The 25519-nt window shown below is 47.7% G+C and overlaps 1 protein-coding gene across 1 annotated transcript; it reads left to right on the top strand.

Moving 5' to 3' along the window:
* The first annotated feature begins 15399 nt into the window (after positions 1-15399).
* SSTR4 (somatostatin receptor 4) lies at positions 15400-16637 on the top strand. Its single transcript, XM_017860091.1, has one exon. It carries the CDS (start codon positions 15456-15458, stop codon positions 16614-16616), a length of 1161 nt encoding a protein of 386 aa, XP_017715580.1. The 5' UTR covers positions 15400-15455; the 3' UTR covers positions 16617-16637.
* Positions 16638-25519: the final 8882 nt, after the last annotated feature.

Genomic DNA, 25519 nt, shown 5'->3' with positions numbered 1-25519 from the left:
GAATGAGGCCTAAAAACAACCCACAGGAGTCAGTTAGACATGCAGGGATTTACTTAATTAAACAGTTATTTATTGAACAGATGGGCTGTTGTCAGAGGCATTTGAACCAGAGCAACTCCATCTTGAATAGGGGCTGGGTAAAATAAGACTGAGACCTACTGAGCTGCATTCCCAGGAGGTTAAGGCATTCGTAGTCATGGGGTGAGACAGGAGGATGACACGTGAAGCAGGTCACAAAGGCCTCGCTAATAAAACAGCATGCGGTAAAGAAGCCAGCCAAATCCCACCAAAACCAAGATGGTGATGAAAATGACCTTTGATTGCCCTCACTGCTCATTATATGCTCATTATACTACATTTGCATGCTAAAAGACATTCCCACCAGTGCCATGACAGTTTACAGATGCCACGGCAATGTCTGAAAGTTACCCCATATGGTCTAAAAAAGGGAGGAACCCTTAGTTCTGGGAATTGCCCAACCCTTTCCCAGAAAACTCATGAATAATCCACCCCTTGTTTAGCATATAGTTGAGAAATAATCATAAACACAGCCAACCAGAAGCCCTCAGTGCTGCTCTGCTTATGGAGTAGGCATTCTTTATTCCTTTACTCTCCTAATAAACTTGCTTTTACTTTATTGATTTGCCTTGAATTCTTTCTTGCATGAGATCCAGGAACCCTCTCTTACGATCTGGATCAGGACCCCCTTCCAGTAACACTATGGGCCAAGCAGGGTTTTAGACACCAAGTCTGTCATAACAAAAAGATCTCGGAAAATAGAGTGTGTTTTGTAGCTATCGCTACTGAGAGTCTTCTCTTGAACACGGTCACAGAGTTCTGGAAATTTAACACAAACAGATATTTTTTAAGAAATTATGTTATTTCTAACAGCTGTGTTATTTCTAACAACTGGCAAATAGGTTGCAAACATTTTTCAAAAAAAAGTATACATGGGAGAAGTCAAATGTGGACTGGGAGGGCCTCCACCGTGGCCCTTTAAGACATGGACAGGGTGTAAGCTTTTCTGGAGGCATTTCCTTCAGGTTCATCACCCATTGTTTGGAAGGAAAAGTGAGCACATTTACCACCCCTGGCAGAGATCTAAGGTCCTGATTTCAGCCCACAGCACTTCAAGCTAATCAAGAGACTCTGGTATATTGCACTGTTTATACATCCAAAGCCATGCCCATTATAGTGAGGCCCTCTGCATTATCTTAGTAACTTGTATTTGCAGAGGAGGAAGAGCTTTAAAATAACAGCCATTATCTTGTGTATTTGGCCTCTCCAAAGTATTGTCCAGATCTGCACATTGTAACAATGCTAAAATTACCAGGAAAGATAGGCATCTCCGTAATACCTCAGAGTTGCTCAGTGAGGCAGGCAAGGCAAAGCAAAGGGAATTTAGTGCCTCCCTTAAGTCCAGACAGCCTCACCCATGGCAGGACAGAGGAGAAAGCACTCTACGGGACAGAAGAAAGACTATCTTTTTGATGGTGTAACTCTACTGGAACATGCTAATTGTACATGTGGATTAGACACTATTGTTACCCAAAAAAAACCCAGGTTCATTTGCTTGGCAAGTAAGAAATGAATCTCCTTGAGAGCGTAGGTTTGATCAAGTTTTATTACTTGGCACAGGTAAGGATCCTGTTGGGAGTATTCTCCAAAGCAATATCTCTCCGAGGGAAAGTGACAGGAGGGCTTCATGGGGAGATGGAGAGAAGAGAGGATGCGTCATGGCATGTGGAGGAGGGGCCCCAGTGGTACAGACACAGCGAGTCATCACACCAGCACATAGGTTGCATGTTATGGTGATGAAGCTGTGGCTCATCCCAGGATGGAGACACTAGCACGGTCATGAGGAAAGTTCACTCGGGTTTCTCTATAAGCTGCTGAGATCTACCAAGAGCTGGTTCCATGCAATAAGACAACCGCATTCCACACAAGCTGCAGGGCAATCGGCTGTAAAACAGGCTGATTGTTCAACGGGATTACATTCTTATAATCACTCAAGACTGTCCCTGTTTGTTCATGCTCTCAGAAGACTGGGGTCTGAAAAAAATTAGAGCTTTCAAGAATAAGGGGGGCAAAGGCAGCAATGATCTCATCAACAGTTGAACAAGTTAAATGCATGACTTTGTCCTGTTCGGTTGTGCCAAAGAATTAAAACGTAGAGATGAATCTCTAAATTTAGCGTTTTATTTGGGAAGAAAGAATTGCAAGATCACATATTGGGTGGTCTTCAGTGTGTCCAAAGAGCAAAGAGATGGTTGGAGGTTTTATAACAAAGGGAAGCATTATGTATTGCTCTTTAAGAAAGTTCATTCGCACTAATACAGTTCCGGTGAGACGGCAACTTTTGGTTGGTAAGTAATGGCATGGGTATAATTGGTCTTAGAGTTGCAGTAGGTCATTTTAGCAGCTATTAGATAAAACTGGTTTCAGGTTACAGCCACCAGGCTTGCAGAAAATTACATTCTTGGAGCAATGTTATGCATCCTGAGCACTTTTCTCTCCTGGCTTTTTGGCGGTTTTACTTGGATATGATAAGAATGACCCAATTTGTATGATCAACTTTCACAGTTGTTTCTTGTGTGTGTTTCTGTCTCTAAGCATTTCTAACACCTTAGAAGAGCAGGTATGGAAGAAAAAGTAGCAAAACATGATACCTTTTAGTCAGCAGAAAGAAGAGAAAATGCAGAAGGCTCATGGACGTCTAGCTCCAGCGATGGAGGCTGAAGGAGGCTGAAAGGAGCTGAAAGGAGCTGAAGGGAGCTGAAGGGAGCACCAGCAAGAGAATGAGGGGTGAGGGGTGGGGGACCACGGGCCCCTACTCCATCTTTCTCAGCCTTTCTTTTGTCATTCAAAAGACCTCTAAGATGGGTAAATAGTAGAAAGGCGTGTTTTATTGGTGAAGCCATCCTCACAGGTTTAGCAAGAATTCTGGACAGAAATAGTTATAATTAAGCATTAATCACCCTGCACCTTGACCCACTTCCTTGTAACTGAAAGTCATGCAGCACTGATACTGACCCCCTGGCATCCCTATTGTTCCTATGAATAGGATTTCTGATGTTAGAACCATAAGGCTTTTGTTTAAGAACTGCCTAGGGTGTTTTCCAGATCCCAAATTCCTACTAAACACCCACCAGTTTGAAGACCCCCATAGAGGAACAGAATCAGCATGAGAAACAGTTTCACCATCTCCCCATCCCATTACTTCACCCTGCACTTTTCAACCAACCAACCATCTCCACACTTCAGCCCACTCCAAAATCGTTAACATCCCTAATATCAAACTCTTTGGTGTAAGGTTCTTGTATCGGTTCGAACCCCGAGAGCATGCCAACAGACAACATGAGGTGGTGTGAAGAAACATGCTGTTTTAATGAGCACCTGGGTGCAGGCAGCCTGAGGCCTAAAATGGCATCAGCCCCAAATGAGGACGGGGCAAAGGTTTCATAGTCTCCTTTAAACAGGAAGTGTCCTAGTCTGACGTAATTGCTACGTTGTACCCGGATGGCCTCTTTCTCGATCTTCAGGGGTACCTGTCTTCTGACCAGGGTAGGTGTCTTCCGGCCAGCTCTCTTCCTGCTTCTGCTAACTTGCTGATGAACGCTGCTGACACAAGTGGCCTTGTGCCTTGGGACTGGGCCTGTGAGAAGGGAGGACTTATTCATCTCCTTAAGCTTTCAGGCCCCAGAGAGAATCTTACTCTTGGGGAAATGGATTTAAGGTTCCTTCCCATCTTCTAGATTGGGGCCCTAGGATTCAATCTCCTTCTCTGTTGTGAATTGGTGTCTTGGCGGATTGACTAGCCTTGTGCCTCCTTCATGGACTTATTTCAGTTACATTGGCTATGTAAGTTTGCAAACCAGGAAGAGACTGTCTCCAGCATATGCCATTGGCACTCTCTCTTTGAAGAGGGAAAGGGCGGACTGGATTTTATGTCTCACAGGCATGTATCACAGAATAGAGTTACATATATTCAGCGGGTTTTGGGGAAAAGCTATACATGTGGAGAGGGGAGGTGAGCACACACACAATGGGCACAGGTGTATTAACATGCATTCTGTGCTCACTTTGGGGCATGGTTTCAGCATAAAAATAAGGCGGAATGTGGCTCTTTCCATCAAAAAGTGAACTGTAGGAGACAAACACAATGTGTGCACAGTCTCTGTAAGCTGCTGGAACTGATTTGACTTCTTCAGTTGCTTATCAGAAGAGAATGCTTCTAAGGTCCTCTGTCCAATCAGAGTTGTGGTGGTCTGGGTTGTAAATCAGAGGTAGGAATTTGCCTGAGAGCTCCTATTGTTAGGGAGTTTAGCAAGCCTGTGCTTTTCTTGTAGCCCTAGGAATTTAAGGAGTTGCTCCACCCATAAGTAACTTTTCTGTTTCCTTAACCTTAAAGTCCACCTTAGTTGATAAAGGGCATCTGTCTTGGTCTCTCGGATCTCAGTTTCATGTGCTACATTGAAGTCTGTATGAAAAGAAACAATTGTCTTTATCATTTCATTTTTTTTTTTCTGTTCTGATTTCAAGTATAGTTCATGCTTGTTACAGAATATTTGGGGAAAAGCAGATCTTTTAAAAGAAATGCCATCCATCATCTCACTACTAAAAAATAACTATGTTAGTAACTAAAATATTCTTCCTATATGTCTATACACACTTTTGTAAAGAAAATTTCCACAGAAAAGTAATAACAATAGTTCAAAGACTTTCATATACTCCTTTCTCACATTCACTTGTTTACATTTTCCATTATGTGATTCTCCTGTCTAAAACACTTGAGAGTAAGTTGTAGACATCCTGCAAACTTACTCTCTAAATATTTCAGTTGGCTTTTCTTAAGAACAAGGACATTCTCTTACATAATCAAAATTGTAAGGTTCTTGTACCAGTTCGAATCCCGAGAGCACACCAACAGACAATACAAGGCAGTGTGGAGCAACCTGCTGTTTGAATGAGTGCCTGGGTGCACGCGGGCTGAGGCCTAAAATGGCGTCAGCCCCATGTGAGGACAGGACAAAGGTTTTACAGTCTCCTTTAAACAGGAAGTGTCCTAGTCTGAAGTAATTGCTACGTTGTACCCAGATGGCCTCTTTCTCCATCTTCAGGGGTACGTGTTTTCTGGCAGACTCACTTCCTGCTTCTGCTGTCTTGCTGGCGCAGGCTGCTGATGCAAGTGGCCTTGCACCTTGGGACTGGGCCTGAGAAGGGAGGAGTTACTCATCCCTTTAAGCTATCAGGCCCCAGGGAGAATCTTACAAGAATCAGGAAATTTCACATTGAACAGTACCACTACGAAATCCACAGGCCACATTGGAATGCTGCCAATTGTTCCAACTAGGGCCTTCCTAGACCCTCTCCCGCTCCTCAGCACCTGTTCCTTGACCCGCATGTTTTTGAAGAATAGAGATCATTTGTTTAGTAGAACATTCCTCAGCTTGGGTTTGCCCTCTGTATCCTAAGGAATGGATTCAGGCATGCATCTGGGGCAGTGATGCTGCAAACAGGACTGCTGCTCCTGTCAGGGCATCGCATCCACTATTACGTGATGCAGGTTTGTCCCAGTGTTGCTGATTTCAGCTTCCATCACTTGATTTAAGGTGCTGCTCACCAGGTCTCTCCACCAGAACAGTTACTATTTTTCCCTTTGCTATACCTATTTTTAAAAGTGAAATTCCCAGTCATTTTATCTTACATTGACCGAGAATGTTACTATGTCTTTAGAAAACCTCTCTGTCCCATAAAAGACAAAGAACTTCACATGAATCCTCCAAAGACCGTGATAGGTGGATGTCAAAGAAATGTGGGCATGGAGATTGTGGGGTTTGCTCTGGTACCGTTGGTGCCAGTCGGAAGGGAAAGAGGGGATGTCGAGTTTCCATCCCAGGGGGCAGCAGTGAGAGAAGGAACATGCCTGGGGGCAGTGGAGACCCTCTTCAGACAGACACCAACTGCCAACCGAAGTCAGGAGCACTGGTTCTCAAATTGGAGCACCAGCAGAATCCTCTGGAAGGCTTGCTAGACGCAGATTCCTGTACCCCAAGAGTATATAATTCAGAGCACGGAGGGTAGGGCCCAGAATGTGCATTTCTAGGCAGACTCAAGAGAATGCTGAGGCTCCTGGTCTAAGGATCCCAATTTGAGAAACAGAAGCCTAAAAGAACAACACCTGGGCCATTCTTGGGCCTCTGCAAGGTGAGTGTCAAATCAGTCACTCAGCAAATATTTATTTTTAGCATGAATTTTGTTACTAAAACAAAAGAGTTGAAACCTGCTCTTGTAATTGCATCTAATGCTGTGAAAACACATCTCCCAGAGCTACTCCAGATTCTGTCTTTGATTGCCAACCCCTCGCCATCCTGTAGCCAAGCTTCCAAGGGGTTTGCAGAGAGCACATACATGTAAACCTTAAACACACCTTCTTTTACTCTGAACATAGCTCCATTCACACTTTTCCAGTCATATTGAACTGCTTGAACAGTGTCAACAGTCAAAGATTCTCCCATCCAGGCACCCACCCAGAATCCAACTCTTATTTCCAAGTGACACTACTGGAAGCCAGAACAGGCAGGAGTGGGGAGGTCAAGAGAAGCAAAGGCAAGGGGCCCTCTGCTCCAACCTCACAGAAAAAAAAAAATGGGTCCTTAGATTGTCTCCCACCCACCCATGCACATGGTTCCATGCTGCCCGAATTCTCTGATCTAGAGGAGAAGGCTGAGTAATTATCCGAATTCTCTCCCATCATAAGTCTGTCCCAGGCCCCAAGCTGAAGGAGGTTCATCTTCCTTGCTCCCTGAGTCACCGACCCAGGCTCAGGTCTAGCTATCATCGCATTGGGAGAGCTCTTTGTTTACCTGCCTTTCTCTCCTCCCACAGCAGACTGAGTTCTCAAGAGTAAAGAACAGGATTTTGTTTTCACCTATCCCTCAAAATGCTTTATCCAATGTCTGGAGCTTGCAAAAACCTAAATGGATGAATGAATTAATGAATAAATGAACTCCAGCCCTAGAAAGCCAGTGGGATTACAAGGCAGAAATCTCCAAGGAGTTTTTCTCCAAGGCAGAGATCTACGGGGAGCCAAGGTGCCAGCCCAGGAGCAGCACGGCAGGAGAGAGAGAAAAGCCACATGTCAGGGGTGTGGGGTGGGGATTCAAGTTAAAGAACGAAGCAAGAAGTCGCCTGTGTTAGGAAGAAGGCAGTGCTCAGTATGTGCTGGACTTGAGGACAATCAGTCCCAGAGCTGAGGAAGAGGTTCACTAGTGGGCAGGGGTTATTGGATATATAACTCTTCAGTTATGGGAACTGCAGGGCAGGGAGCCAGATGGCTCAACATAACCTCAAGAGCAAAGGAAATAGGTCCCACTTCCCACAACCCCAAACTTCCACATTAAATACTAAACTAGAGGCTGGCTCTGACCAAGCTCTCACAGTTGCCCACTTCCCATCCTCTGCTTTATCTTGACAAAACTTGGGTCAGGCTTTTCTTTTCTATGGCTCTTTTGTATAAAAGAATAACTAAAATGCAAATAAATCCATGAAGTATCATGCAGGATGAAAACTCATTCAACATGCAGCATCAATTCACAAGATCAGAACCTCTTTTTTTTTTGAGATGGAGTCTCACTCTGTCGCCCAGGCTGGAGTGCAGTGGCCAGATCTCAGCTCACTGCAAGCTCTGCCTCTCGGGTTCACGCCATTCTCCTGCCTCAGCCTCCCGAGTAGCTGGGACTACAGGTGCCCGCCACCTCGCCGGCTAGTTTTTTGTATTTTTTAGTAGAGACGGGATTTCACCATGTTAGCCAGGATGGTCTCGATCTCCTGACCTCGTGATCCACCCGTCTCGGCCTCCCAGAGTGCTGGGATTACAGGCTTGAGCCACTGCGCCCGGCCCAGAACCTCTTTTTTCTGAGAGGTCAAGATTGAAAAACTGGAGGGATTTTTTGGAAGATGAGAAGAGAGAGAGGCCATGTAGACAGTCCTGGATGGCCAGTTCTGACTCCTCCATTCCCATTCAAAACAGCACTGGGAGAAGCTTCAGGTCCTTGGAGGCACTGTTGAGACAGGCTTCGTTTTCTAGAAAGTCACGAATTTCTAGAAAATGGGAGAAAGGAACAAGCCCTTCTCCCATTGATCTTTCTTCACTGGGCTGCCCTTTCTCGGGTTGCTGGTGTTGCATTTGCTGTTCCATTTTTCTGAGTAGAATTTACATCAACAGCATATTTCAGTGATAGTGCTAATGATTCTGGCACGACCTAAAGGGCATAAATCCTGTGAGCCATTAGCAATCAAAGGAGCTGTCAAGCATCACTCTGGATACACTCAGCTGGTTGGCATAATCTGCTTCCCTGAATATTCACAATACATAGACGTTTATAATTAAATGAATTTATTCGGGTGACTGCTTTCTGTTGAAGTTATTTGAATCATGCTTGATGACTTTTTTCAATATAAGTGATTTATGAGATTTATAAAAGGACTACTGCTACTAACAATGATGAAACCAGTTATGCAATCCATGCTTGTTAAATGAGCCTTTACTAAGGTTGTCTTCCTGTCCTTACCCTACAGGACTCGACTCACTCCTGCCCACCCACAGAGGGTTGGCAAAGTGTGTTAAATGACACTGACCCCTGGGGACACTAATTGAACCAGGCCTGGATACTGGACCCAAGCTGGATCAATCAGATTCCCTTCCCTGGTAATCTGAACTTGGAACACTGAATATAATTTATTCAGAAAGTAGTGGAAGACCAAGAGGTGACACTTGAGGTTGGGGTCAGCTCAGAGCCAAATGCAAATATAGCAAGCAGCTCTGCTGAGAAAAAAAAAATAGGGTACGCTAAAAAAGCATGGTAGAGGTGAGTGAGACTGGGTGGTTTCCCAGTGTTGGGAGACAATTCTCCATGGCCTCTCCATTTCTGCACATCTTGTGAGCTGAGACTGACAGCATCTCCTCTGAACTATCCTTTCAAAGATGTTTGTCCAGCAAGAACCTCAGGAAACAGAGATACTGTCTCCTTCTGCAGCAGAAGATTAGTATTCAGATCAGGGTGATAAAGACGGTATTTTTCTCTGGGATAAGGGTTGGGAAAGTTTGCTATTAGCCTCTTGTAAGATTAAGACTTCTTAAATGCTGGGTTCCTCAGTGCTGTGCAGTGTCCACGTGGACCCACCCCCGTACCATGAGCTGTGGGAGTGGGAAGAGGGGTAAGGGGAAATGGTGCCCACACTGACTGCTGGGCCCTAAGTAATGAAGCCCTAGGTCTCTAACCGAGGAGTGTCCTGTCTTTTGCCAGCATCCATGAAATTGTGGGAGGCTACCTGGTTCATTCTCAAGTAAATCTTCAGCCCTTCATAGTCCTTGACAAAGCATTAAGAAATTGACTATTTAGTGAGTGACTCAAACTATGCAGGAAATAACAGGTAAAGAGCATGGTGTACTAACAAAACAAAAATCCATTTCTAAACTGAGAAGTTTCTAATCCATTTAGAACCATTCTTATAAGCTCGTTTAGCTTCCAGGTATTTGCAAGAACTTGTATTAAGTGTATTTTTAAAACTATGCATTATACTCTGAACACTGAAAAGGCAGTTTTCTAAGTATTGATTCCTGTGTCATTCAATTATGAGAGCATTTGGGTTTCAAAAATGTTTTCAAATGCCCCTGTAATTTTCCTTGTGGGGTGGTGGGAGGAGTGAAAGGTTGCTTTCCCTGTTAGTAAAATGTCTAGAAACAGAAGGTCTGAATTAATAGCCTCATTCCCACAATCACAATGATTATAAGGATAAGTCTGAGAATGTAAAAGGTTCAGGATCCTAGGCTAAGCATGTTATGTATGTTAAATGAATAAACTGTTTTGAACAGAGTTGAGCACATAGTAAGTGCAGCATAAATGCTTGCTATTCTTATAATTACATTATCTCCTTCAATGAAATACAAACTCTTGTGTTCATCTCTCAGAGATGAGAAAATCAAGGCTTAAAGAGGTCAGTAATTTGCCCAAGGACAGCGGTTAGAATATTTTAGGCTGCAAGTAATAGAAAATGCAACAAAACACTAATGTTAATTGTTTTACGCAGAAAGAAGTTCAGGTTGGCTGCCTTATCAGCTCTCACTATGCTCATGTAGCCTGGTTCCTTTCTGCTGTCTTCCCTGTCATCTTCAGTGGATCGGTTATCACACTGGACAAGCTTCTCACCTCATAGTCACAGGGTGGCTGCAAGAGCCCAGCCTTTCCTAGAAGCTGCCTCTGCAAATTTCCCTGCATGTCTCATCAGTCATGGTTGGGCCATGTGCCCAGCCCTGAAGTGATCCGAGGTTCCGGAGAGGAAACCAATGTGAGCACACAGGTACATTTGAAGTGCAGTCTTAAACAAAATCGGAGATCAGTCCACAAGGAAGAAGAGGCAGTGGAGCTTGGAAGGTATGCAACCATGGCTGAGACTGCAGGAGCCACGGTGGAACTCCAGGCTTTTTTTTTTTTTTTTTTTTTTTGAGACGGAGTCTCGCTCTGTCGCCTAGGCTGGAGTGCAGTGGCCGGATCTCAGCTCACTGCAAGCTTTGCCTCCTGGGTTCACGCCATTCTCCCGCCTGAGCCTCCCGAGTAGCTGGGACTACAGGTGCCCGCCACCGCGCCCGGCTAGTTTTTGTATTTTTTAGTAGAGACGGGGTTTCACCGTGTTAGCCAGGATGGTCTCGATCTCCTGACCTCGTGATCCGCCCGTCTCGGCCTCCCAAAGTGCTGGGATTACAGGCTTGAGCCACCGCGCCCGGCCGGAACTCCAGGCTTTAAAGGTTCTACCTTTAACCTCAAAGGTTCCACTTTCCATTGTGATGAAAGCATTTCAGGTCTGCACTGCCCAGCTTGGCAGCCACAGCCTCACATGACCACTGAGCACTTGAAATACAGTTAATATGCTAAGAAAGCCCATTTAAATTTTTAATTTCAATTTACTTAAATTCAAAGAGCCACAGGGGTCTAGCGGCTCCTGTATTGACAGCACAGGGCTATCTTGTTAGTGGCATCATTTATCACCCTGGGCAGCATTGCTATGGGAATAGCCATATCCTGTAGGTCTATAATGCTGTAGAAATAGAATGTGTGGTGCGAATGGAACTTAACATTTTAAGTAGCCACAGAAAAAAAAAAAAAAGAGAGAGAAACAAGTAAAATTCATTTCATAATATGCTTTATTTTATCTCTATTTCCAAAATATTGTCATCTCAACATGTAAGAAATATAAGAAGTATTGAGATATTTTACATTCCTTTGTTCATCATAAGTGTTTGAGATCCCATGTGCATCTGACACAGCACCTGACTTTGAACTCACCACATTGTGAGTGCCCCATAGCCCATGTGGCCATGGTTTAGAGATTTCAGAAAGCATTCATGGAAAATTATCTTGCCTGATCCTCATTCACTACCTTGGGAAGTGGCCAGATAAGGAAGCAAGGCCCAGAAGGCTCAGCCAGTGGTTCTCAGACTCCAGAGTCATCGCGTCCCTGGAGGGCAGGTTAACTCACAGACGACTGGGCCCTGCCCTCTGCATTTGACATCCAGCAGGTCTGGGCGGGCGCCAGGATGTGGATTCCTAACAGGAGAGGCTGATGCTGCCAGTCTGGGGTCACATTTTGAGAAGCATTGCTCCAAGGGCCCCACCCACACTCACACCCCAGTAAGTAGATGGCTCAGAATTGAAATCCTTGCTTTCCATCTTACATCTCATTCTCTTTATATGCACAGCCATGAAGCCAGGTTGCTAAGACAGTCTGAAAACAACTACCAAAGAAAAAAGGTGCTGCTCATAGTTACCCCAATGTGCTGCAGCCCCTGTCCTCCAGTCAGTGACACCAGAGTGACCTCATTTGGATACTTTGTAAACATTGGACCAATGTGACCTATCCCAGTCTTGTGCCTTTCTCTGGCTGACTTTTCTTTTATCTCATGTGACTGTGGTTTCAATTTCTTTAAAGGAAATCATTTAATGAAATCTTAAGGAAGCCCTCACCTTTATATCTGGTGTAACAGTTGAGTTTTTGGGGTAGAGCTGAGGGCTCTATCATTGCAATGTCTAGGGTGTCCCTGGAGTTCAGGTGGGAAGCTGAAGACATTTTTCTGTTCCACACAGGTGACTTCAGACAATGTCCTGCACTTAGCCATGGGTAAATCATGCTTCTAATATGCTCAGTGGCAGAACTGGTCAAAGCCACTCTGAGCTGCTGAGAGCACTTCAGATTATTTTCCACAATAGCAGGCGATAGAAGTGGCTTTCAGGACCTGCTGTCATTGCTGCTGACAGCCAAGACTTCTCTTGGTACACTGTGACTTGCAGGGAAAGCTGTGTCTCTCTAACCTGTGGGCCAGAGATTCTGAAGGTTGCTTGAGGTTGCAGGTACCTCCAAGCTTGAGCAGCAGTTTTCAAGTATGGAGATGGGACGAGAGTTATTCACATCTCTAACAAAGGAGCTGCTGCTTCTGGCTTTAGGAGGGGCTGAGAGTCCCCTGATTCACTGTCTTATCACTGGGCTGGAAGCTCCACAGGAATCAGTTAGGCCTGTGGGCCATGCTTTCAGCACTTGGAGGAGAAAGTCCCTTAGACGCAGCCTATCTTTGGTTCCATGCCACTCTCACAATGTACAGGGAAGCCACTTGGGCCTGATGTTGGAATTTAATCAACAGACAAGGAACAGGCCCCAGTGTATACTGGGCAAAAGGACGGGATGGGTGTGCTGAAAAGCATCTCACAAACAGACTTTGTTTTCCCGTGTTTTAACTCAGTGTGAAAGTTTCTCTAGGTGTCCTCTCCTGGGGGAGAAAGGTAGTGGCTTATTTCCTGTTCCGGTGCTGCTTTAGTGTCCTGAGAGAGAACAGCTATGGACACCCAGCTTCCCCAGCCTCTTCCTGTCCCAGGGCCCCCAGGTTGCCCCTCAGCAGTCTCCAGCTTCCCACTCCTGTGAGCAGGGGCCTCTCTTTTTGGCTTTCCTGACATTTCTCCTGACCTCTTCCGCTAGCCTTCCTAAATGCACAGTAATATCTGTACATCGCAGCTGGTCCCCAAGCTGTTGCCGCTCTGTCTCTCCATCTAATGTTGCATCTGTGCACTTTAGAAGTACCAGGGAACCTTCAAAATATATGGATGCCTGGACGCCACTCCAGATAATTCAGTTACAGTCTCTGAAGACAGGGCCCAGGCATGCATGTGTGAGGCTTTCAGATAATTCCAGCATGCAGCATGTACTGGAAAACTCTGTATTGAGGTTGAGGCCCTCATGCTGCAGAGGGAGCCTAGAGCACAGCGAAGTAAATTCCTGGAAGCACTAGTTTTTTGCCACATAAGGCTAATAACCCTGGGGACAGTTGTGCATGCTTCTCTTCTTAGATGCTAGCTTACTATGCTTGGAGGTATACACATGTGTATGGGGAGACGAGGGCAGAATCAGGAAGCATTAGGAGAAAAACCTAAAGTAGACATGGGAAGGATTTCAGGGGCTCAGACATGAGGCAGGACAAGAAGAAATACTTTCTCAGGAAAGGGAAGGGGCCAGGTGTTCAATGGGCCTAGAGGACAGCAGAAGAGAGGAGACCAGGAGGACAAGATAGCCCCCAGCACTTCCACACTAAGCCCTGGAAAGGCTATCTGCAGAGGAGCCACATAAGGGTTTTCCCAAGACCAGGGTTAAAGGGAAAAGCCCCTAAACTCTTCTTCCCTCCCAAATCTGAGGTTGCCCTTGTTCCCTTCCACCAAAGGATGTTGCCAAGTAGAATGACAAAGGTGCCATCTCCTTCCTCTTTCTGAGGGAAGGGTCTCTCTCTTAAGGACAAAGATGTGAAGAGTCTCTCTCTTAGGGACAAAGAGGAAAGGACAGACCAACCTACAGAGTGGAGGAGTGCTAGACCAAATCCTCCCAATACATCTATTTGAGTGACAGAGAACGGGGACAGTGATTGAGGTCAACCATGGAGCTGCACTGTCGCTGATCAGCCCATGCTCCCATCCCACGCCTGGACAAACAGCAGCTCTTCTGCCCCCGCAGCCTTGGAAAGGGCTCCTCCAGTTGCATCCCGATTCTCTCCTCTCCATCACTGTGCCAGCTACCCAGCGGAAAGCTGAGGCCCCATCCCCCAGGTAGCCAATTCTAGACCCACCAAAAGCCCTTCTGGGCTGTGCTGGGGACTAAAGGGGGCCACCATCCCACAGAGATGGGGCCAAAGACAGCCAGCCTCCTAAAAGTCAGCGCTACTTTAAGAATAACTTTCCCAGGCCAATCCCCAGTTCAGGAACATGGCTGCGCCCTGTGCCAGCTAGAGGGACTAGGGCTGGAGCTGGCGGCTGCTCCTGGGTGTCCAGCCCAGGGGTGAGTGAACTCACTATCTCTGGAGCTTAGCTGGAGAAGGGGAATTCCAGGCCGGAACCCCTTTCTTTCCCGACCTCTCAACCACAGTCCTCCCCAGGCACATTTCAGAGGCCAGGGATGGAGACCCAGTCACAGGGTGAAGTTTCCGAGATGTCCGGCTCCCGTAGCTTCTGCCAGTTCCTGAGGGAGCTAGCACAGGCTTGGCCTTCTTTAGTGGCATCTCTGCCTCCACCTGTCTGTCTCCATTCCCTGTGCCCACCCCACCTCAACTGCTCGGAGACAGAAGTTAAAAGGTCCGGCATCTGCAGTTGTCCGGGGTGGGTTGGGGAGCAGGGAAAGGAATGGTGAGCGGTGGGGAAAACGACATCCTGACAGACCTGAAATTCACCAAGACGCCAGTGGAAGCCTCAAGTTCCGCCTCTGTAAAATGGACCCAGCCATGGGCCAGGATGGGTCGTCGCGAGGATTAAAGGGCAGGGTGAGGGGATGTCAAGCGCAAGGCAAGTGTCTCCGAGGTTCCAGGTGGTCCCTGGCCAATTCCGGACACATCTTTACCCAAAGGGAGGACTCCGGGACCCCCAGCCCCGCTGCTGCAGACCCCGTGTAACAAAGCAGGGAACTGAACCTCAAAGGGCTGCTGGGGAAGACGGGATCTGAATAGAGGTGTGAAGAAAAGAGGCCAGGCGGGGGACCCCGGGAGGGCCGTACGGGGCGGGGGTTACTATTGGCCCTGGAGCCAGACTGGATACCCGGGAACCTGGGGCAGAGTACGCAGCAGGGAAGGGGCCGCGAAGGTGGGAAAACGGAGCCGGGCCGGAGAGGACTCCAGCGCTGTGTGAGGCCAGGCGCCCAGGAGCTGGGTGCCTAGGGGCTCTGGCCACAGCGGTGCGAGCCAGGCGGGCGCCCGCAGCCATGGGGCGCGGGGTGCGGGGATTGGCGGGCGCTCTGCGGTGCCTGCGGCTCTTCAGCGGAGCCGGGAAGAGCCGCGAGTCTGCGCGCCAGCCCCCGCCCCGGGTCCGGCTCCCGCGCTCTCTCGCAGCGCTAGCTCCGCTGCACCCCGCCGTCCGGCGCCGGCACCCCTGGGCATGAACGACCCCTCGACGCTGCCCCCCGGGGACGAAGAAGGGCTAGAGACGGCCTGGCCACCCGCAGCCAATGCCAGCAACGCTACTGCGGAGGAGGAGGAGGCGGGGCGCTGGGACGCGGGGGCGGCGGGCATGGTCGCCATCCAGTGTATCTACGCACTGGTGTGCCTGGTGGGGCTGGTGGGCAACGCCCTGGTCATCTTCGTGATCCTTCGCTACGCCAAGATGAAGACGGCTACCAACATCTACCTGCTCAACCTGGCCGTCGCCGATGAGCTCTTCATGCTGAGCGTGCCCTTCGTGGCCTCGTCGGCCGCCCTGCACCACTGGCCTTTCGGCTCAGTGCTATGCCGCGCGGTGCTAAGCGTCGACGGCCTCAACATGTTCACCAGCGTCTTCTGCCTCACCGTGCTCAGCGTGGACCGCTACGTGGCGGTGGTGCACCCTCTGCGCGCGGCTACCTACCGGCGGCCCAGCGTGGCCAAGCTCATCAACTTGGGCGTGTGGCTAGCGTCATTGCTGGTCACTCTCCCCATCGCCATCTTCGCAGACACCAGACCGGCTCGCGGCGGCCAGGCCGTGGCCTGCAACCTGCACTGGCCACACCCGGCCTGGTCGGCAGTCTTCGTGGTCTACACTTTCCTGCTGGGCTTCCTGCTGCCGGTGCTGGCCATCGGCCTGTGCTATCTGCTCATCGTGGGCAAGATGCGGGCCGTGGCCCTGCGCGCTGGCTGGCAGCAGCGCAGGCGCTCGGAGAAGAAAATCACCAGGCTGGTGCTGATGGTCGTGGCCGTCTTTGTGCTCTGCTGGATGCCTTTCTACGTAGTGCAGCTGCTGAACCTCTTTGTGACCAGCCTTGATGCCACCGTCAACCATGTGTCCCTCATCCTCAGCTATGCCAACAGCTGCGCCAACCCGGTACTCTATGGCTTCCTCTCCGACAACTTCCGCCGATCCTTCCAGCGGGTTCTCTGCCTGCGCTGCTGCCTCCTGGAAGGTGCTGGCGGTGCTGAGGAGGAGCCCCTGGACTACTATGCCACTGCTCTCAAGAGCAGAGGTGGGGCAGGGTGGATGTGCCCCCCGCTCCCCTGCCAGCAGGAACCCCTGCAACCAGAGCCCAGCCGCAAGTGCATCCCCCTCACCAGGACCACCACCTTCTGAAGAGCCCTTCCCCTACCCGCCCTGGGTAGCCACCTCCCAAGGGATGGGCACCATTCCTACAGCCTGAAGACTGCATCTCCTGGATGCTCACCTAAGCTCCACCACCTGTTCCTTCCAGCAGCCCATGTACCTGCCAGAGAGTGTCAGAACTCTTCTGCTGCTCTCCTCTCCCCTGCACTCTGGCTTTCAGAAGGATGCTTCCATATGGGAACTGGGCTAGGATATTAATCATTCCTGAATCTCTGGCTGTTCTTCAAGGACTGGGAAGCAGGAGGTGATGAGAAATGAATGGCCCCTGTGTGTGACTCGTTACAACCACTGCTTGGGAGAGGACTCAAGAGGGTAGAGGAAGGTAGCACCCTTCCTCTCTGCAGACACTCTGCCTTGTGGTGGGAGTACAGCTTGTACAGGAGAGAAGAGGAAGGAAGATGCCCCCAAGCACCTGCCCTCTATATCTCTTCCTGGGCTCTTGTTAAGTGAGACTTACGTTAACAGCCAGGGGCACTTGCTTCCCTCCCCCCTTACCCGTCACTTGGGAATACCTGCTTGCTGTCACAGCTGTCTCCCTGGATTGCTCCGAGCCTGGAGCAGTCTTCCTGTAAGTAGAAAAGGTTTGGAGAGACATGACATGGGGTTTATTGCAAGACAAAAAGCCAGGTCAGTAATAACAAAGCAGAGATGATAAAAACCTCGTCTAGCTCCTATGATGTCAATTTTTTGTCCCTGATCCTTTGATAAGGGAACATAAGAACTCATTAAGGCAGCAATTTATACTGTGGTGGTGAGTGGGAGAGGAGCCATGGGCGGGAAAGCCGAGCAGAGAGCAGTGAGGGATGGGAACCAGCCCAGGTTTTGGATAGAGGAGGCAGCTTCATCACCCCCTATTTTAGAATATCATCGTTCAGTAAAACATCAGCCACATTAGATATTAACATGTAAGTTGAACACAATAAAAGGCCGTATCTTTGTTGCCTGATGTGTTAACCAAAGGATAAATTATCTTTCCCACAGGGAAAGAGCTCAAGAGGAGCTTTAATTCTGCTTTCTGATAAAAGCAGGGGAGGGGACAAAGGAGAACTTGGAACAGTTATGTTAGCATCTGGTGTGACAACATAGGAACATGTATGAAGTTTGGGGGGCCCCACCTGGCTTAGCATTCAGAGACTACCTCTGGGTTTAGCCAGCCTGATTCTGGACAATCATTCTGGTGCTATGGGTAAGATGGTGTGGGGAGGGGGAGAGACAGCCAAAGGGCAACACCCTGTGCCCTTCAGAGTGGTCAGCCTCACAGACCACTCTGAGAGAATGAGTAGCCATGTCTGTACTACATACTAGAGACATGACTGTGGAATGGAAGTTTCAAAACTAAGTCACAGAACCCTCTGATCCTGCAAACACACATGCACACACACAAAGATATCAACCATCCCTAATTTGTCAGTACCCACCAGGGATACCTCGGGCATCTGGAGTAAGTCAGTCTCCATGTCTGTGGGTCTCGTGTAACCATAACTACTTGGAGGTTTTTTAAACTGCACTATTTATTTGTTCCTCAGTGTCTGACAATGCCTGCCAGGATGGGCACATGATAAATGTGGTTGAACGGAACTCCGAGGACCATCCAGGTTGATAGCAGTAAGGTGAGGGGTTCACAGCACTGGCAGTGGTCACCAGAGCTTCTTCCCAACTTGTATGTGGGGTTGAGGAGTCCTTTCTTTAGTCTCCCAGTGATCAGACTGGGCAAACTCTCTGATAAGCAAGGCGTGGCACCTATCGGGAGTCTTGGCAACACTAGTGTGTGGCTGCCCAGATTAGCATGGAATAAGACACATTCTATTTAGAAACGTCAATGTTTTAACTTAGTTGATGAAGGCTGAAGGAAAGGCAGCTTCAGGTGATAGAAAGAAAAGTCTCTGAGAGGCAGGACACCTCAGCCTCAGCTACCCCGTGAGCAGTGATTTAACTTCTCTAAGCCTCAGTTTCCCACTTGAAATATGCGCCAAGGGAGGTTTCGAGTTTTGAGCTCTTCCCAGCTGTAAACTCTGCTGGCAGAGACACCGGGGAGACACGCGAATCGGATGGTGGGAGGGTGGGAGATAGCACACTTCTCTGCTTAGTCCTCTTTCCATCACCACTGGAAAATGAATGTGAACACTGCCCTTGACTCTGCAGTCATAAGTCATGAGGATGGCGGCGGGGTGGAGGTGGGGGGTGAGCCTACTCACTGCTCTCTTCTTCAGCTTCAGGTCCTTTTCAATTCCCTGGCAGCAGCAAGGCACCCTGAACACTTGTCGGGGCTGTGTTTAGAGCCCATCAACAGTGCTGCCAGCTTTAGTTCCATCAACCCCAGGCTTTTGTAACAACTGGTTGCATGAACCCTCCCTTGTAGTCTGTGTACAGAAGATTGCAATGAATTGAAGTCATGAGTCATACAGCCAGGATCCTGAAAGCCATTGACATACGTCACCTGCCTGGGAGACTTGCTTCGATGGTCATCTTGTTCTGCCTGCTAAGGCCAGGAGTCACAGCTATTGACATCGTTGTGAATAAAAACATTTTCTGCCACAGGTGGAAAAAGCCTTTTCTCATCCCTCCATCCATCAGAGATCTTGCTTTTTCTTTTAAAAATTGTCTTTAATTTACCGTTCCGTGACAAGTCAGGTGTTCCATTTTCCCAGATGGTCAGGGAAGATGGTATTTGAACATAACAGTCTCTCACTCAACAGGATACTTGCCCAGTTTGTCAGCTCTGATCTGTGAGCAAAGATGCATATGACTTTCACACTCGTCTGTGAAGTATTAGCTTCACTTTCATTAAAGGCGTCATAGCTAGCATTCCTTAGGTGCTAGAGGTGGATGAAAAGGATTAACTAAATGCAGCATGTTCTGGCCGCACTGCCTCAGAAACCAGACATGAATCCTGTCAGATGTGGGCATTGACACTTTTCTCTGAGAAGATGGAGGTAGTGAATCACCGCCATCTCCCACATTCTGATTCCATAAGTAGATGACAGCATAGCCTCAGATTCCTTAAGGACAAATGTTAGAATCCTAGGGCTGTGTTTTCTGAGACAGCTCCTCCATGGTGTACACCGTCAACCAGCAGCACACCCTGGAAACTGTCTTGCTGACTAGCATGCAGGGGGGTATACATGCGGACTGTTCGCTGAGTGCTTCTTTCAGGCAGTACAACAGGTTTTGAGACAAAATAATGAGTCTACAAAGGCAGCTTCTGCCTTCATGGAGCTTGGAGGTTTAGTGGCAAAAGATATGCGTTAATCAAATAAGCACAGAAATGAGAGTATAGTTCTAAACCTAAATAAGCACTCTACAGAAAAGGAATATGCTTTCTAAGAGATGACAAAAGAGGCTGCCCTTGACTCAGAGCAGGCTTCCCCCAGGAAAATGGCTGGAGATGACCTCCTCTGAAGGGTACCTGGGCATTAACTAGGAAAGGAAGCGGCGGGACACAGGGTGTTCCTGTAAGCACTAAGCAAAGGGAACAGCATGTGCAAAGGGCCTGCAGTGGAAGGCACTGAAGGGCTCAATGTGACCTACAGACCACAGGGGCATGTGAGGCACTGGCAGGCACATGAGCAGGAGACCAACGCCTTCTATGCCACCTCAAGGATGAGGACTTTGCCCTAAGAGCCAGGGGTCAGTGGTGGCAAGCTCTAATGAGGGGCTTGGCTCTGCCTAGTAAAAGAAGCCTATCACAAGCTCTGGGGTCCTTGTGAATTTGAGGCTCACACGCCTCTGCTCTTCAGGGAGGGGTTGATCATGTCCTTCTTTCCAACTTTCATCAACTTTGTATCAACTGAAAGGCAGGGTCCTCAATCCTGTGAAGGAATGGACTTTAGTGCTTAACAATGGGGGCACTTTCTGAAATGAGGGAGAACTTGTGTAAAAAAATGCCTAGAATGGGAGTATTGACTTTCTACAAATAAAAACATGTGGCTTCCTATTGTCAAAAGACACCATGAGCATCCACCTGCTGCAACATAGCACTTGAAATGACTGGATTCCTGGGGCTCTATCTGCCTAGAGAGTGGGGCTGCCAAAGGTCAGAACTCGCCCAGTGCGGACGTGTGGTAGATGGGGAGAGAGGACAGATTGAGAGGCATGCAGACCAGGGCCTAGTCCCAGCTCTCCCGCTTCCAGCCCACAGTGGCCCAGGGAAGGTTGCATTCCTGTGTGGAGAGGACAGAGCGACAGTATCCACCTGCAGGTGCACAGTGACACGCAAAGTCCGTGTTCCTGGCCCAGGGGAGGAAGGTTTACCATTCAAATGGTGACTGCTTCATGACACAGAAGGAGGAAGAGGGAGTTGGTGCAGAGTTGGGTGTCTTTTTTTTTTTCATTTTTTTTAAAAATCAGACTTTCATTAGTGTTCTGAGGAGGCTGTAATTTCTTTTAATCTATTTTAATTGAAGTATAATTTACATATGGTAGAGTGTTCTCTTTTTAGTTGTACAGTTCTATGAATTTTGACATGCAAATTTTTACATTTGACTAACTATTGCCCCAGTCAAGATTGGGACTGTTTTGGTCAACATCTACTTCCCTCTTAGTGGCTGTGATTTGTGGTCAAGGAAGCAGGACACAGATAGCATGGGGAGGATCTGAGGAGGTACAGAATTGGAGATGGTGCTATCCCCAAATCCAGGAAGGCCACCTGGTTATACCATTTCCCAAGCTCCTTCCCCCAGACTAGGAGACCTCAACTAATTTACATAGGAAGCTACAGCCCTCTTGACCTTATGGATCTGAAAAGAAGTGTCCTGGACTCCAGACACCACCTGGAGAAACTAGAGGGTTGAATATGTCCCTGGGCAAGCTGCTAATTCCGTAATGACTTCGTGATCCTTTACTCCAAGCACTGGAGAGAGGGTATGGATTCCACTCCAAGCTCCCTTCCAGCCAAACAGAGCAGAGTGTTCCTCAAGACCCAGCCCCATCCAAAAACCACCATTTCCATTTGTCGCAGGCCTCCAGGCAGCTTGCTGTTAAGTTTGCTCTTCGTTTTAGTTCATGTTTATCATGGCTGTATCCTGTGCTCTGGAGAGTCATAGACAAATTAAACAGTGAAACTGGGACTTGCCCCATGCCCTTCTCAGACTTTCCATTCTCTTGGCACTACCATTGGGTTTCTGCAGTACTACCTTTTGGAGGAGGGGAAAATACATGAAGAAAGACTGTAGTCAAACCCTGGCAACGGCTCACTGAAAATGGTGATTTGGGATTATATGAGCATTTCAGAACAAATTTATCAAAAGAGGGGGACAATGAACAAGGCGTAGGATCTCCAAAGAGTTTGTGGAAGGTGGGATCCATGTTCTCAAAGGAATTAAATCAAAATAAGGCAGGAGGCAGAGGGAAAAGGGGAGGAATTAGGAGAATGTTGAAAAGCCCCTCTCCTCTTTGCCAAGTAGAGCAAAGCGTTGCTGGACAACAGTGGGGTAACTTAGCATTTAGGGACGGCATTGGTGAGAAGCCAGAAAGAAGATTTGAGATGGGCAAGTACAGAGGTTATATTGCCAAGTGTTGAATATGCAGAAGATAAGTGGGTTTTGTCTCAGGATAATATCCGTATAAAATTTGCTATTTTAACAGAAGATTTCCTTCAGGCAGAGATTCAAGGAAATATCTGGCCTGTGGCCCAGGTCGCATAATTGTCACAGACCCTAGCTTTGACTCTTGGTGTTTCTCATTGGATCCCTGGAACCCTCTGCTGTCTGCTCCCCATCCCCAGTGGGCGTGACCTTGAGTTGACCCATCCCCAGGGTTCTTTTGTCTTTTGCAATCACACTTTCAAAATACCCTGAAAAGGATTTCGATTCTATTAGAATCTGATGTTAAAAAAATATTTAGTTTCTCTTGTAAGAAGAAAATAAGTTGTTTGCCCCCATCTAAACCTGCTAACCAAAAAAAAAAAAAAAAAGGAGGAAGGGAACACTCAAAACAAAAGAGATAACGCTGAACCCAGGGCATTCTTTCTGGAAAAGAAAGAAAGAAAGAACTGGGCATTGCCTGCATTGTTTTATGAAGAAATGCCTCTAAAGGTCAGGCAATGTATTTTGGGTACCCCCACTGAGCTATAACCATGAAGAAAATGTGTTTTCATGCATTATTTGCAACCTCAGTTTTCCTTGAATAGATGATATAATAAGGAATTGCATTCAACAGAGAACGGCAAGCATCTCCAGAAGGTAGGAGGTGGGGGATCTGCTGTCCCCTGGCCCCATCCACAACCATAATGTCTCTCGAAGGAATGTCACCTGCAGGAACCTCCCTCCGTACCTCTGATAGGAGGCCTGGCTCTGCCAGGGCCAAATCTGTGTGTCTCTTTCTCCTTTGGGCCCTGAGAAATGGAGAAGAGCACTCTGGAGCATGTTCTTCATCCTCTGAGCCTCCCTGAGAGAACAGCAGAGGGAGTCTCTGCCCCCTGTACTTGACTAGGCCTTGTGAGAAGGGAAAATAAGTTGAAGCCTTCAAAGCTAGATTTTAAAGTGACTGAGTGTCGGAGCTCACTTCTTACCTGGCACAAAAGTCTTCCTGTTTAAGCCATGATAGATGCCTGCAAATCCAACATTACACTTCCTCTGGCATTAATAACATCACTCCAAGCAACTGCATCTTCCCTTGATGGAACAGTCTCCACTTTGTGCAACCTTGAGTTTGCACCTAAGACACTCATGATTCCAACACAGCTTTTTTCTGTACTCATTTATGCATCTACCAGTTCACTGGCACACAAGTAAACAGTTATTGGACATCTACGGTGGGCCAGAAACTGAGCTTATTGCCTCACCTAATCTTCTTGGAAACCTTGTGAGATGGCACTGCTTGCACCCGTCTTACAGCCTTTGAAGGGTGATGTGGTGCCCGTGGCCATGTGACCAGCAGGTGTCAGGCTGGGATCACACCCAGGTGCGTATGCTGCTCACACCATATATTAGCCCTGCGGGGTGCTTACAGTGGAAATTGTGCAGGTTCCTGCCCAAGGGGGACATGTAAATACATCTAGAAGTAGTTGTTATCTTCCCAAACAATGCAGTACATAAATTGAATCCCAGTGCACTCTTATCAAAACTGCTTGAGTACACCCACTTGCACCTAGAACATTTTTCAATGTCATTCTTTCAGTCTTTCTTTCAGTGTCTTTGACCTACAGCCTCTACAGTCATCTCCTGCTGCTTGTATCTCTCTTTGCACCTCTTCAGCTCCCTTGCAGCCCGTCTCACCTCATTCACTATGCTCAGTGGGCTCCACCAGGTCTCTTACTGGTGCAGGGCCTTCGTGGTGTGATTCTTCCCACCTGGACTGCCTCCCCCTCCAGTTTGCATTTGACAAGCCCCTCCTTCCCCTTCAGGTCTGGTGTTAAGTGTCAACTTGTCCAGGATGCTCCCTCTAGTTCTCCACTCTAAATCCTGCCTCCCTTGTGTGCCTTTTCAGAGTGTGCTGTGCTTTTCTTCCCCTGCACTTATCACTGTTTCTAAGTTAAGTACAATTTGGGGATGATCAGTTGTTTCATATTTTTCTCCCCTGCCAGAGTCTAGCTTATATGGCAGGGACTAGTCATTGTACCTATCACCATGAAAGGCACAGAGTAAGTGCTCAGTGGGTAATTGCTGAACTAATCTAAGAAACGAGGTGGGAACTGGGGGAAAAAAAGATAACGAAGTCATTTGACTTAAAAAATGAATTCTGTTGGCTTTATAACAGCAGGCTAAGAAAAAAAAAATTGAATGCTGGCTTATCCAGAAATACCACCTTGGCTTTCTTGCCCCGGCCTTTCATGCTGTGAAATACCACCAGCATCTGGTCCCTGGGAGTCTCTGTCCAACCTGGATGTCCAATGATGTGAACAGAAAGCAGAGACCACACAGGTTGACCCATGGCACTGGTTTCATAAGGTCTGTCCTGATTTTAAATGCTCAGGGACAGTTTTTAAAGCTAACTGATTTGTTTATGTGGTCCTGGTGTCTTTCCCTGAGAGGCACTGTGGCTATTTAGTGTTTTGAGAATCTCAAGTTCAGATGAGACTGGTCAACAGAACTGCTGATCCCCTGGGCAGCAGGAAGTGAGGAGGACAGGGAAGCTCAGGGCCCCACACAACTAATGTCCTGGGGCCCAAGATGCCGCGTGAAGGTTTTTGCCTCTGGGTTTTGAAAGTGTGTTTTGGTCTTCCAGTGTTCCTTAAGAAAATGCCCTTCTTCTGGAATAACAAGAAATCCTAACGCAATGAGGTCCTACAAGTTGATTTAACAGTGACTGGGAGCAGACCCTTTTGAAAAACAGAAGGCTGGGTAACAGGGGCAAACTGTAAGGTATCACTGTCTTCTCTGGTCTCCCAGCCCCATTTATCTGCACCTGTCCTGCCCCCACTTGTGTAGCTCTTCCTTCACAAAGATTTAGTCTACTCCTTAGGGAGAGCATGGCTCAGCTTGTTATCTCCATAGGGCACCGTGCATGGCAGCTGCCCCAGCACACACACTACAGCCATCAATTCATCTGCGATGGATGCCAAAATCTCCAACCCTGCCTTCACAATAACCACTCAAACTAAAACTCACGAGTTTGGCATTATTCAGATATATAAAGCATTTGAATATTTGCCTGGACTCTACTTTCTTTTAATTTCTTCTTTAAAAAAATCTTTCTGGGCCCTGCATATTGCATTCGGCCAGCCCTACCATCCTAGAAAAGCGAGCCCAAGAAATGCGTGCATTGAAAAGGCAAAGTTTTTAATCTCCAACAGAGACGAGAATGATTTCATACTGGATGAGACGTTTAGAAATGAATACTTGAATTAGAGCCACAAACTGAGACCCTTCATGACTACAGTGAATTTGGATATCTCGCAGAGGAGATAACGCCAAACCATACACAGGACACACAGC

The sequence above is a fragment of the Rhinopithecus bieti genome, unplaced genomic scaffold (assembly GCF_001698545.2).
Source record: "Rhinopithecus bieti isolate Rb0 unplaced genomic scaffold, ASM169854v2 scaffold_49371, whole genome shotgun sequence".
Taxonomy (NCBI): domain Eukaryota; kingdom Metazoa; phylum Chordata; class Mammalia; order Primates; family Cercopithecidae; genus Rhinopithecus; species Rhinopithecus bieti.
Note: the sequence above shows the minus strand (reverse complement) of the source record. Positions and strands in the feature narration are given on the sequence as shown.

Excerpts from the sequence above, each read along its gene's own strand:
- SSTR4 (XM_017860091.1), top strand. The coding sequence starts at position 15,456 with ATGAACGACCCCTCGACGCTGCCCCCCGGGGACGAAGAAGGGCTAGAG.